The sequence below is a fragment of the Anser brachyrhynchus genome (genome assembly GCF_964034855.1).
Source record: "Anser brachyrhynchus genome assembly, chromosome: 22".
In the NCBI taxonomy this organism is placed as follows: domain Eukaryota; kingdom Metazoa; phylum Chordata; class Aves; order Anseriformes; family Anatidae; genus Anser; species Anser brachyrhynchus.
In genome coordinates, this window is record NC_137715.1 from 2,948,708 (window position 1) to 2,961,176 (window position 12,469).

The following is a 12,469-nucleotide window of genomic DNA, read 5'->3' on the forward strand; positions in this document are numbered from 1 at the left end:
AACAGAGGCTGCTGAAGGCACCCCACACCTCGCAGCTTGGCGCTGTCGCAAGTCTACTGAGATCGCTCCCAGGCCACAACGCGCTGTTCCCCATCCCAGCGGCTCGCGATCGGAAAACCAGAACCACGCCAGAAGCCTGGGAATAACCAAGTGGCCTCCAGACGAGTTACCTACGGATGTGGTAACGGAGCATGGCGGCAGACCACAGAATGACCGGTCAGCAAAAAAGCTTTCGGGCAAGGACTTTGCATCTGCAGCTGTTTGCTGACTTTGCCCTTAAAATAAGTTTGGTGCTTCCGGAACCGGCCAGGAAGCAGGCAGGGAGCAGCTGCCTCGCCCCACTGCTGACAGACGCCTGCATCGCTCCAGCGGCACAGACGCACGCCCCGGCCTTTCCCACCACCTGCGAGATAAGAGAAGGCGTTTCGCTCCGCAAACAGGCAGGTACGTTTTTTAAAGCTTTGCGTACAGCAGAGGGGGAGAGCAAATCGTTAGTTCTTGCTAGGTTTTATCTGGTTTTGAAATCTTCCAATGGAATGTGTCCCGCAGGCACTGCCGAATCCATCCCACGTTAGGCAGCCAGGACTGCCGCTTCCCCCGGCAGCGTACCTCCTTCCTGACATGACAGTAACTCCCCAAAGAATCAGACTCACCAAGTCTGTTTTTTTTTCAGTCCCCTGGGGCGCATTAAAGCAAGACAGAGGGAAAGAAAAGCTCCCCAGGCACCCCAGATGAATGGGAGCTGTTCGTCTGAGCCACAGGCAGGGAGCTGTTGCTATTTAACAGGACTCGATAAAGCAGGGCGCAGAAGGGAGAGACCACACCAGCACCTAAAGAAGTTTCATTTGTAAATTAAAGTTGTCCTTCCCTGTGCCATACGTACCTATACCGAAGGGCGTAATAAGCAAAACCGAAACTTTGGAGTCGAAACCAGCTGCAACGGGACTCGGAGGGCAATTTCTTTTCTCTCCCTCCAACACCCAGCTTTCCTCCGCGGGGGAACCTGCAGCTCTGCGGGCATGTCATGGTTTGGGGGAGAAGGGGTACAGACAAAACGAACCCGAAATGCTGAGGAACACCTTGGCACAGAACAAGCGTTCCCATTTCCCCAGCCCACTGTCCTCAACGCTTTCACTTCCTTAGAGACCAACGGAATCAGTTTTCTAAGGCTATTTCGAAACAGGGCAAAGCCTTACTCATCCGTCAGGCATCAAGGCCCAAGGGGAAAAACGCAGAAGCAGTGCTTATGAAGAAACTAAAAAAAAACGGCAAAAAAAAATGATAAAAAAAAAAGTTAAACCTTGTGTAAGGGCAATGTATTAGAGATTCAAGTACTTAGGACCACGATAGGCGGTATAGACGGTTAAGCAGCCGTGCCTGGTTTTAGTAATGAAAATTGTTACGCTCTGTGCTGGGTACATGCAAGCGATGAAATGTCTCCAGTGAGACCAGCAGCACTGAGGCTCCGTCCCGCAGCAGCAGCTAGCTGCGTTCTCAGTTCTGCAACGACTGAAGTTACACCGCAGGCAAGGATAAGCCCCACTAAGCCTAACGAGCGAGCCACAGCTGCTAATCCTACCTCGCCACGTGCTTCCCTCCAACAACCTTATGCACGCTGCGTCCTTGTACTAATGGAGGCTTTGGGGGGTTATTATCCTTAAAAATTAAGGAGTAATGCATTTTGTTACAGTCTTCTGCTTGTATTACAAGTCACTTTGCTTGTCTTGCCTATTTCCTAAGGCACAAGCACGCTTCCTCTCGGTTCCGGAATTTATCAAGCCGCAGCAGAATGTTTAAAAAAGTCACCCAAAATGTGGCAAAGCAAATGGATCCAAAGGGAGAGCTGGTTCCAGTCGAAAGTATCGTCGACCAAGACCATTTCAGAATTCACTGTCTAGTTAGAAGAAAAAGAAAAACCGCATTCCGCCCATTTCCCTCCTACAAACGGACAGAATATAAACTCCACGACGTGCTGCTGCCTGGAAAAGACGGTAAAAGTGACGGTAAAGTCCACATTTATCATTCTTGCTTATAATTTCCACAGGCAAAACACTTGCATCATCCTGCTTCCTTGCAATGGCTAATTAAGGATTCATTTGTGCCTGAACTCTACCACGCTGCGTCTTTTCTGTATGGACGACAGCCATAACACTGTCTGTGTAACCACGCTAACTAACTCTTCGAATCATTTCAGAGTCCCTTCTCGGCAGAGACCAGCAAGACTCGAGGCAGTATGCAACCGCGGGAAGTGCCTGTGACCGAGTCGATGGGGCTGTGAGCGTTGCCACCGAACCCACGCTGGTAGAACTAGGAGGGTCTGCCTCTTTCTCCAAAAAGTGGTCCATCAAGATGGAAGAAAGGCACCTACCAGTACAGCAACTCGATGTGCTGACGACAGAAAGGTAAGGCAGACACAACCAGAGAACGCGCCCTCCAGTCGTACTCCTCTGCCTCACGCACACAAGGTTTTCTCAACAGCCAACACCGAATTAAAGCCTGAGACCACGCAGGCCGGTAGCTATGCCCACTTCTGGAGGACAGGGAAGAGAGGTGGTAAAGCTGCAGCTTTGTAATGCTTATAGATTTCTTTGTTATTCAGAAAGCGGAGCACCTCCATGCAAGTCAAGCCACCTTTTCTCATGGTTTGTACCCGGCAAGGAGCGCACAGATGAGGACAGATCGCCTACATGGCCGCCCAGGACAGGCCTTGCTGCCATGGTCCCCCTCAGACACAGAAGCAAAATGCAATGAGGACAGCAGGAATTACAGCCTAGTTTCTGCCACCGTTTTCCCCCCCAGAAGCCCCTCACATTGTGATATTTGTGTCCTTGTGTAGCAGGAGAAAGGGGACAAGCTGTGGCTCTAAGTAGGCTACGCTACTTTTGGCATAACTCACATACAGAGGCACGTTTAGCGGAGATATTGCATCCTTTCTCTCCTCTAGAAAAGTCAACACGAATCACCCCTTCATTCAGCAACTACGGAAGGATGAACAGAATTTATACGTGGTTCACAAAACGATAGAAGCCTCAGAGGAGGTCAGCTATGAAGAATCCACCAAGGCAACAGGAAAATTCGTGGCCCAGCTTTATGCCAAGTTTTTTGCAAAGGTTTGGTTCCTCTCCAGCTCAGGAGTCAGTCCTTCCTGGCCCCCTGCATGCCATTCAGGCCAGTAACAGATTTTATTTTATTTTTTTAACCAACCAGGGTACCAGCATGAGGAAACAAAGCATAACCATACCCAAGGGCTGCATCCTAGCCTTCAGGGTGATCCAGGTGACCATTAAAGATGCGGAATGGGGTGAGTAACTTTCAGAACCTACCAACTCCTCCATTCGGGAAACAACGCAGCAAAAACATTTTCTAAAATGTCACTCAGCCCCTCGGCCACCCGTAGCTCATCTGCAAGCACAAACACAATAGAAATAGCAGAAATCACGTGGGAAAGGCTCAGTACACAAGTTAAAAGGGCAACCTGGGAAAGCAACGCAGTTTGCAGGGAGGGGTGGTAAGAAAATGAAAGCAAGGTAAAGGAATTCCCAGCTCGACATTTCATGAACTGCAGGGACAGCTCCTCTTGAAAAACTGGCGCAGAGGACAAAGGTGGTTCTGGCGTGTTTTCTTTCCTCCTCAGAAGAAAAGTGCCAGGGAGAAAACCGGGCGGCCGAGGCTTTGGTGGGAGCACTGGGCAGGGGTGCTCGCGCTGGCTAGGCAGAGGAAGGAGGGACATCCCTGACGCCTGCCACGGGATTTGAGATTTGGCTTGCTTCCCCCTGTGCTTCGTGCCTGCGTGGATCCCATCGAGTACAAGAGGCCATTTAAATTCGATGTATTTTAGCACAGGCTTTGGCCAGCGCAGGCCCTAATAGGAGGCATGTGACAGCAGAGGAGGGGGTCTAGAAATGATGGAGTTTAAATGAACCCTGAAATGAGCAGGCAGAAGACTGTAGGTAAGGGTGCAAATACCAGTCTGACCCACAGTTACCACGTGAGATTTGAGAACTGTGATACTACTACCTTCAGACTCAAAAAAAAGACCAAACCAACCAACACTACCTCTCCAGCTCTAAATATTTTCTAAATTAGCAACTCCCTTTTTATACTGTTGCAGGTATTCACCATATCCCAGAGAATAATACATCAACATTCGTATCTGATGGTAAGCAACGTACTTCAATACTTCCACTTGCACTACTTTTACCTCATTTGGGTAAGGTGGACTCTCTCGGGCTAGTACGAACCCCACGCAGCAGTGGTTACTGCCACTACTGCCTACTACCTGCGCCGTGACAACTGTCCAACTCAAAACCGGGCATTACTTTCAAAAATACTCCTAGAAATGTTTCGAATTCTAAACTTCGGGATGCCGGTGATCTTTCTGTAGGACTGCCTAGTTTAAAAGAGAAATGTTTGGACACTCTTTCTGGTTTCCAGGTATCACACAGGGACAATTTGGAGTGCTGAAGAAAGAAGTAAAGCAGAACTGCCAAGCTTTCTCCCAGCTGCCTGTTGAGCTGAGGGGCACGTTTTTAGAAGCCATCAAAGTTGCATTGAGAGACAAGGATATCTTTCAAGAATTGGCCCAGAAAGTAAGCAAAGTTCTTCATACTGCCAGGATTTGTAAGTAAAGATATCTGTTATCAGACCTCCTGTCCCAAGTCTGCTCTTGTACCACAACTACCAACCCCAAATCCTCCACTCAGCACGTGCCTGGTCTCCATCACTGCGCGGAGAAAGGAGGTCCTCAGTACACAGCGAGCTTCTGAAATATGTCCTGAATATAGACTAAATTTATCTGATGGTATCAAAGTATTTAAATTCCATATTCTGCATTTAACTGTGAATGCTAAATGTTCAATGTTAACCTCATAAATAGCTTAAGGAGGAGCAAAAAAAAACATTACAGGACTTCATACACTTGCTTCTCCAGGTATATTGCAAAGAACTATCAACAGAATCGTCTCTTAAATCCTGAAATTTCTCTCTCTTATTCCCCTAGATGGAAGCAGTTTATTATGAAACTAATACTTGTGAGCTGACAACACAGAGCCCAAAGCTAAAAGACATGCTGAGCAGCTTACAGTCTCTTTCAAGAAACGATCTCCATAGCCTGGCAGAAGCAGTTTACTACACTCTCGATGCTCTCAGTGGTAAGGCTTTCTGGCCACTTTAATAGGGAAATCCAGTAGTACTAGACTACATTAAGTGCATTCCTACCTGCAAAACTAACAAACTACAGAAAACTTACAGAGAGGCTTGCAGAGAATTTACATAAAGCAATGTAAAGACGGCAAGATTACATGACGGAAACTGCAGTACAAATTCCAAAGTTCTTTTCCCAACGCTGCCACAAAACTCGGTCTGAGCCTCTCGTCAGCCTTCAGCCTGCGCTGCTGCTTGTACGCTTGCTAATGTCACCTGTGCACAGAGCAATGGCTTTATTCATCTCACAGGGAGGCCACGCAATTAATTCAGTTCAAGAAGTCTAAAGAACTTCTGACCAAGCAAGCGTTCTGAGCAAGACCGTCACCCTTCTTACCTCGCTAGTTGTCTCTAAAACAAATTGGCGGGTGTTTTGTTACATACCTCTTTTCGTTCTCCAGAGCAAACAGAGGAACAGCGGCTGGTCCTGCTAGAATCCCTGGAAAAGAAGGCTGTGCGACATCAGCGTAACCTGGTGAGAGAACAGAACATACATTACTGACATCTGGCTGAAAATAAAGCACAGGAGGGCAGGGGGCAGTGTTATGTCAGGCAAAGCAACGTTTCGATTATGGCAATAGCAGCAGTATCACAACTCAAAGTAATGCTGAAAAGAAAGGAATGAATAACTGCTTCAAACTTGGCAGGAATCAAAATACTTACTCTGAAAGGAATCTCCCCCAAACACAAAGATTTCTAACAACTGTTTCACTGATAATAAGCAGTAAATTAGATCCAGCTGACTACCATTTTTCTTGAAAGCATGGTCAGAATTTGCTGGTTTATTTAGCTCCAGATTAAAAAAGAAGAAAACGACCTTTAGTTTTTTTGGACATAACTGGTTTACAGGAAATTGAACTCAATACACAAGCATGAAAATTTCCCAGGGTAAAAGGCCCCATACAGAAAAGTGCATTGTTTAGAGGGCCTGTAAGATGAGAAAGCACTTCACAAGTCAGGGATCATTACTTAAGAGCTTCCACAGATGGGACTGTTAAAATTTTAACAATCCCAAAATTTTAACAATCCCATGTTAAGATTTTGCTTTTTTTGTTTTTGCTGCAAAGGTTGAGCGCTTCTTCAAATGCAAGACAGAAGACACAGAGTGGCGTTCTGGTGGGGGTGACATCTTGCTCCCCTTCTCGGCGGATGGGGAAGATAAAACAACCATCGCAATGCTCGAGATGAGTGGAGTGAGGATCCCAAAAAATGAATTTGCTATCTGCGATGAAGAAGGCTTCTTAGCCCTCGAAGCCCTGTACGCATCTCTGTATTCACTAGATCTCCTGAGTAACTCAGAATAGGCTACACATGTCCTCAGTTAGGGCTGATTTAAAGGGAGCGATTTAACAATGTAATTGAAAAGCTATTACCTTAAGTCTCTTTTGAAATTTCATCCCTGTGTAGGCGAGGCACCCTTTTAAGTGCTCAGAGCTGCTTTTCCCACCCATTTCTGAGCAGATTTAAATCAACAAAGCTGCTAATAGAAGCCTGAGGCTGGATATCAACATTAATTTTTCCCCCATATGAATGTAGAGTGCTAACTGAATAACCCACTACCCCAGAGAGTCCCAGTCCCGTCAGCCGTACTGCACGTGATCACTTTTAATGAAAAGAATTAATCAAAAAGGTACAGAGATACACTGCAATCATTCACAAATACTTGGAAGGTGAAGGCCTGGGTGCATTTCCATCCCTGTGCGACAGCGGGGAGCCCTGGGACCTCAGGGCATTTTGGTGTCCCACACGCAGTGAAACGGCGCCGTGACCCCACAACAACACCCCCTAAGTGGTAGTGAGGCGTAAGGGCTACAAAGATGGTTAGAGGACTGGAGTACGTCTTGTATGAGGACAGGCTGAAAGAACCAGGCCTGATCAGCCTGGAAAAGAGAAGTCTGAGGGGAGACCTCATTAATGTATTAATGGTATCGAGAGGATGGAGCCGGTCTCTTTTCGGTTGTGCCCAGAGGCAGGACGAGAGGCGGCGGGCACAAACTGAAGCACAGGAGGTTCTGGCTGAATGTGGGGGGGGACACTTCTTCACCGTGAGGTGACAGAGCATCGAAACGGGTTGCCCTGAGAGGTTTTGGAGTCTCCTTCTCCGGAGATATCCAAAACCCAGGTGGGTGCCATCCTGTGCAAGGGGCTCTGTGTGACCCTGCTCGGCAGGGGGGTTGGACTGCGTGGTCTTTGGGGGTCCCTTCCAACCTCAGCCATTCTGCTTTTCTGATTCTGTGAAACAATTACTGCTTTAAAATAACGACACGAATGTCCTGAGAGCTGCTTAATAAAGAACAATCCCTTATGGAACACTGGGATGCTCGTAAATGCAATTTGTGAACACGGGGGTGCTTGTAAAGGCAACTTGTGAACCCGCGGGTGCTTTCAGCCACCCAGAGCCACCCACCGGCGGCCTGGACCCACACAGCCCCCGGGGCAGCGGAGCCTTGAGGCGGGCAGGGCGGGCGGAACGGGCCGGGGTGGGAGAACCGAGACTGAGGCGGGTGGTGGGGGCCTCGCGCCTCCCTCAGCCAGCGGGCGGGAAACGGCGTGCGCATGCGCTACGAGACGGGCGGGAGGACCCGAACGGAGTCGGGCGATACCCGAGCGGCGGCCGGAAACACCCGAGCGGAGTCGGGCGACGGCCGGAAACACCCGAGCGAAGTCCGGAAACACCCGAGCGGAGTCTGGCAACGGCCGGAAACACCCGAGCGGAGTCCGGAAACACCCGAGCGGAGTCCGGAAACACCCGAGCGGAGTCCGGAAACACCCGAACAGCCTCGACGGCAGGAGCCGAGCGCTCTCGGCGCTCGACAGCGCGTGCCTGGCGGCGGGCTCGGCTGGTCGCGCCTGGCCGTTCCCGGCGTGCCCCGCGCTTGTTGCAGTGTCACGGCCGGCGCGGCCCGGCCATGAAGCAGGAGGGCGCCGCCCGCCGCCGCGGCGACAAGGCCAAGGCGCCCCCCGACGGGCCGCCGCCCGCGCCGCCCCCCCCCGACGTGGAGATGCAGGAGGAGGCGGCGGGGGGGGGCGGGGGGGGAGGCGGGCGGGGAGAAGCAGCCCCAGCGGGAGCTGGATGCTGTGACACTGGAGGGTGAGGGGGGGGAAGGGGGGGGGCGGGAGGAAGGGGGGGTCCGTAGGGGGTCGGGAGGGAGTGGGGGAGGATCCATAGTGGGGAAAGAGGGAGTGGGGGGGATTGGTGAGGAGGGAGGGGGGGGTTAAGGAGGAAGGGGGGGGTCCATAGGGGGATGGGAGGGAGGAGGGAGTGGGGGGGGGTCAGGAGGAAGGGGGGGTCTATAGGGGGGAGGGAGGGAGCGGGGAGGGGGTCGGGGGGGGGGAGATGGGGAGGGAAATCGGTAGGAGGAGGAGGGTCAGAAAGAGAAAGGAGGTAGAGAGGAGGGGACCTGGGGGGGAGGGGGTCAGGATGGAAGGGGGAAGGGAGCTGTGGGATCCTTCTTGACCCCCCCCCTTCCCCCCCCAGCACTGCCATGAGGGGATGGAGCAGCGCTGGGGGTGTAGAGGGGAGTGGGGGGGGTGGGGGAGGTACAGGGAAAGAATTGGGGTCTGGGCGGGCAAAAGGACTGGGGGGTGGTTGGGGAGAGCGGTGCATTTTGGGGACCCCCCCAGGGGACGGGTGGTGAGGGCAGGGGGAGCTCCACGAAGCTGCAAGGGGAGCCGGGGGGGGGTCCCAGCACCTCCGTCGGGGCTGCACACCCCTGAGAGCGGGGTGGGAGCCTGGAAGCTGGCGGCGTCCCGGGGCCAGGAGAGGCCCTGACTTGCGCCGCCCGCTGCTGCAGACATCAAGGAGCACGTGAAGCAGCTGGAGAAGGCCGTGTCGGGGAAGGAGCCGCGCTACGTCCTGCGCGCCCTGCGGGCCCTGCCCTCCACCTCGCGCCGCCTCAACCCCAACGTGCTGCACAAAGCCATCCACGGCTTCTTCACCTCCAACAGCGCCGTGCGGGATTTCCTCCTCGGCTTCCTGGAGGAGGTGCGGGGACAGGGAGCCTGGGGGTGCCGGGGACCTCGCCCCCGATGTTTGGGAGCACACGGGACATGACGGGGCTCGCTCCAGCCCCGGGTGGGGTGGCCCTGTGGGGACAGGCTCACTTGGGGCAGGGGTGTTGGAGCTGTGGGTGGGCAGCAGCAGGGGACGGGGGGTGGGACAGGGGCCGGAGCCCAGCCCGTGCCTTCCCTCCGCAGCCCATGGACATGGAAGCAGAGTTGCAGTTCCGCCCGCGGACGGGGAAAGCAGCCTCAGCCCCTCTCTTGCCAGAAGTGGAGACCTACCTGCAGCTGCTGCTCGTGATTTACCTGATGAACAGCAAGCGGTATCCGGAGGTGAGGTTCCCGGAGCCCTGTCTGAACCTGAGCCCTTCCCGGGGCGCTGCTGGGCCTGCCTCACGGTCCCCCGGTGGCTTCAGCTCTGCTTGGAGGCAGCCTTTAGGGCCTGCAGCCCTGACCCGCGGCGGTCCTGCAGCCCTGTCAGACTTCCCACTCCTCCCGGGCGGCGTTTCATCTGCTCCGTTTCCCTCCTGCAGGCTCAGAAGGTGTCTGACGACCTGATGCAGAAGATCAGTTCCCAAAACCGCCGGGCCCTCGACCTGGTGGTGGCAAAGTGTTATTACTACCACTCGCGGATCTACGAGTTCCTGAATAAACTCGACGTGGTCAGGAGGTAGGGCTGGCCCCGCATGCCCCGCGCTGTCTGTGGGCTCTCCCTGGGTTTCTTCCCCCGCCACCCTCCCCAACACACTGTCCTTTCCCCTCCCCTGCACCGTAGCTTCCTGCACGCCCGGCTGCGGACAGCCACGCTGCGCCACGACGCCGACGGGCAGGCCACGCTCCTCAACCTGCTGCTGAGGAACTATCTCCACTACAACCTCTACGACCAAGCGGAGAAGCTCGTCTCCAAGTCCGTGTTCCCCGAGCAGGCCAACAACAACGAGTGGGCCCGCTATCTCTATTACACAGGTGAGACGCGCGGGGTCCCGGGCGGTGCTGGCAGCTCAGGATGCGGGAGGCTGCACCTCTGGCCCTGCAGAGAACCCCGCTGAGGCTCAGGGCTGGGGCTCCCGGGCGGGATGCGAATCCCCGTCCGTTTGGATTCGCTCGGTGGCTTTTCCAAACCGCCCTCAGCCCCGTGTGAACGCTCTTCCCCCCTCTCCCAGGGCGCATCAAGGCCATTCAGCTGGAGTACTCGGAGGCGCGGAGGACCATGACGAACGCCCTGCGCAAGGCGCCGCAGCACACGGCCGTCGGCTTCAAGCAGACGGTGAGCGGGTGCGGGGAGCGCCCGAGTGCTCGCGGCCTTCGGTGCCCCCCGGGCACGGGGTCCGCGCTCCCCTGGGGGCCGGGCTGGGCCCCGCGGGGACTCAGGCTCTCTTTGTGCTCCAGGTGCACAAGCTGCTGATCGTGGTGGAACTGCTGCTCGGGGAGATCCCGGACAGGCTGCAGTTCAGGCAGCCCTCCCTCAAGCGGTCGCTCATGCCCTACTTCCTCCTGACTCAGGGTACAACGCCCCTGCTCCGCTGCTTTGGCGCCGCGCGCCCCGCTTCGGGGGAGCGGGAGGCCTCGGGGGCTCCTCACCCCTTGGTGGGAGCCGGCTGCGGGCTGCCCCCCGGGCCAGCCTGATGCCCCGGTCAGTTTTCGGAGGGCTTTTCCTTCCCCTCGTGAGAGGGGCGGATGGAGTCAGCCCTGCCCCGCACTCCCCGCGGTGCCCCAGCCCTTGCTGCCGCCCTCCCTTACACGTTCTCTCCTCTGCGTTCCCCCCCACCCCTGCTCCAGCTGTCAGGACTGGAAACCTGGCCAAGTTCAACCAGGTCCTTGATCAGTTTGGGGACAAGTTCCAGGCCGACGGCACCTACACCCTGATCATTCGGTTAAGGCACAACGTCATCAAGACAGGTAGGGCGTCCCTGGGGCAGCCGGGGACTGCCGCCACCACGGGCGTGCAGGGCGGTGCTCCACTCCGTCCCTCCCCCTCAGGCGTCCGCATGATCAGCCTCTCCTACTCCCGCATCTCCCTGGCCGATATCGCCCAGAAGCTGCAGCTGGACAGCCCCGAGGACGCCGAGTTCATCGTGGCCAAGGTACCTGCGTAGGAAACCTCATCCTAAACCTCGTCCCAAACCTTGTCCCTGCCTTTCTCACAGCCAGGCTGCTCCCGCCCCGTCCCCGCAGCGCTGCCTCCCTGGGGCAGCTGCTGCTCTTCGGTTGAGGGGATCCCTCCCAGGGGGTGCTGGGGACACCGAGGGCGCCGAGTCCCCTCTCCGCACGCCGTCCTGAGCCCCCCTGCTCCTGTCACAGCGCCACCTCCTTCGCTCTAAACCGCTGCCCCAGCCCTCAGAGACAGCGGGTGCCCTGACCGCGTGCCCTCCGGCTTGCAGGCCATCCGGGACGGCGTGATCGAGGCCAGCATTAACCACGAGAAGGGCTACGTCCAGTCCAAAGAAATGATCGACATCTACTCCACCCGGGAGCCCCAGCTGGCGTTTCACCAGCGCATCTCCTTCTGCCTCGACATCCACAACATGTCGGTCAAGGTGAGCGTGCTGGGCTCGTGCTGGGAGGCTGTGGGGGCACTGGGGGATCCCACTGGGCTGCGCGCAGGCTTGGGCAGCACGGAGGGAGAAGGCAGCTCCAGCTCAGGCTGCGATGGAGCTGGTTTGAGCGAAGGGGACAGCGGGGCGGAGCTGGGGCATTTCTGGGCTCATGGCTTCTCCCTTGTTCCTCCAGGCCATGAGGTTCCCCCCCAAATCTTACAACAAGGACTTGGAATCTGCAGAGGTGAGCTCTCACCTGGCACCAGGGCAGGCGCTGGGAGCCCCGCTGGGCTCGCGCTGTGGCCCAGTGGCCAGTGACTGGCGGGACTCAGCTCCTGTCCCCTGCCTGTCCCCAACTTGGGCCCTTGCTTTCCAGGAGCGCCGGGAGCGCGAGCAGCAGGACCTGGAGTTCGCAAAGGAAATGGCAGAGGACGATGACGATGGTTTCCCGTGACCCTCTGGCCTGGCTGTATTTTTTTTTTTATTATTTGTTCCTAGGGAAGATGCTGTCTGAGGGGAGCTGCCCCACGCGGCCCCGGCCCCCAATCTGCCTTTCTTTTATAAATCCCTGCATGTCTGTCCTGGGGGTGGGGGACACGTGGGTTCCCTGGGCCTGCAGCCACAGGCCCTGCTCTCCACTCCCCTGCCACCCTCCGAGGGAAGCCCCTTCCCCAATAAACAAACATTCTTCTAAGGTTGCTTGTGATCAGTTGTTGCGAGCCCCGGGG

At 55.4% G+C, this 12,469-nt stretch overlaps 2 protein-coding genes and 1 long non-coding RNA gene across 4 annotated transcripts; 2 read left to right on the plus strand and 1 right to left on the minus strand.

The window, feature by feature from the left end:
- The first annotated feature begins 313 nt into the window (after positions 1-313).
- On the plus strand, positions 314-7,512 carry GSDMA (gasdermin A). 2 transcript variants are annotated; one of them, XM_080565487.1, is made up of 10 exons: positions 314-444; positions 1,741-2,003; positions 2,195-2,402; positions 2,945-3,110; positions 3,208-3,301; positions 4,112-4,159; positions 4,435-4,589; positions 5,000-5,150; positions 5,604-5,677; positions 6,270-7,512. In XM_080565487.1, exons 2-10 carry the CDS (start codon positions 1,790-1,792, stop codon positions 6,504-6,506), a joined length of 1,347 nt encoding a protein of 448 aa, XP_080421613.1. In that variant the 5' UTR covers positions 314-444; positions 1,741-1,789; the 3' UTR covers positions 6,507-7,512. The 2 variants fall into 2 exon arrangements, with proteins under 2 accessions (XP_080421613.1, XP_080421614.1); XM_080565488.1 differs by having other exon boundaries at positions 375-444; positions 1,691-2,003.
- LOC308181826 lies at positions 5,285-5,985 on the minus strand. Its single transcript, XR_013941596.1, has 3 exons — positions 5,866-5,985; positions 5,587-5,674; positions 5,285-5,418 (listed from the first exon to the last, which is right to left on the minus strand). It is a non-coding gene; the product is annotated as an uncharacterized lncRNA (long non-coding RNA).
- Positions 7,513-8,045: 533 nt separating the features above from the next.
- Positions 8,046-12,432, plus strand: PSMD3 (proteasome 26S subunit, non-ATPase 3). Its single transcript, XM_080565486.1, is given in 13 exon segments — positions 8,046-8,233; positions 8,235-8,293; positions 8,997-9,187; positions 9,400-9,537; positions 9,738-9,874; positions 9,980-10,170; positions 10,368-10,471; positions 10,594-10,708; positions 10,984-11,103; positions 11,185-11,288; positions 11,586-11,741; positions 11,935-11,985; positions 12,118-12,432. Coding segments are annotated over 13 exon segments (1,566 nt in total). The 5' UTR covers positions 8,046-8,111; the 3' UTR covers positions 12,196-12,432.
- The last annotated feature ends 37 nt before the right edge of the window (positions 12,433-12,469 follow it).

What these genes read in the sequence shown, in the direction of transcription:
- GSDMA (XM_080565487.1), top strand. Translation starts at nt 1,790, where the DNA reads ATGTTTAAAAAAGTCACCCAAAATGTGGCAAAGCAAATGGATCCAAAG. An exon ending in ATCAACATTCGTATCTGATG is followed by an intron (nt 4,160 to 4,434) that starts GTAAGCAACGTA and finishes TCTGGTTTCCAG; the next exon opens with GTATCACACAGGGACAATTT. An exon ending in CACTCTCGATGCTCTCAGTG is followed by an intron (nt 5,151 to 5,603) that starts GTAAGGCTTTCT and finishes TTCGTTCTCCAG; the next exon opens with AGCAAACAGAGGAACAGCGG.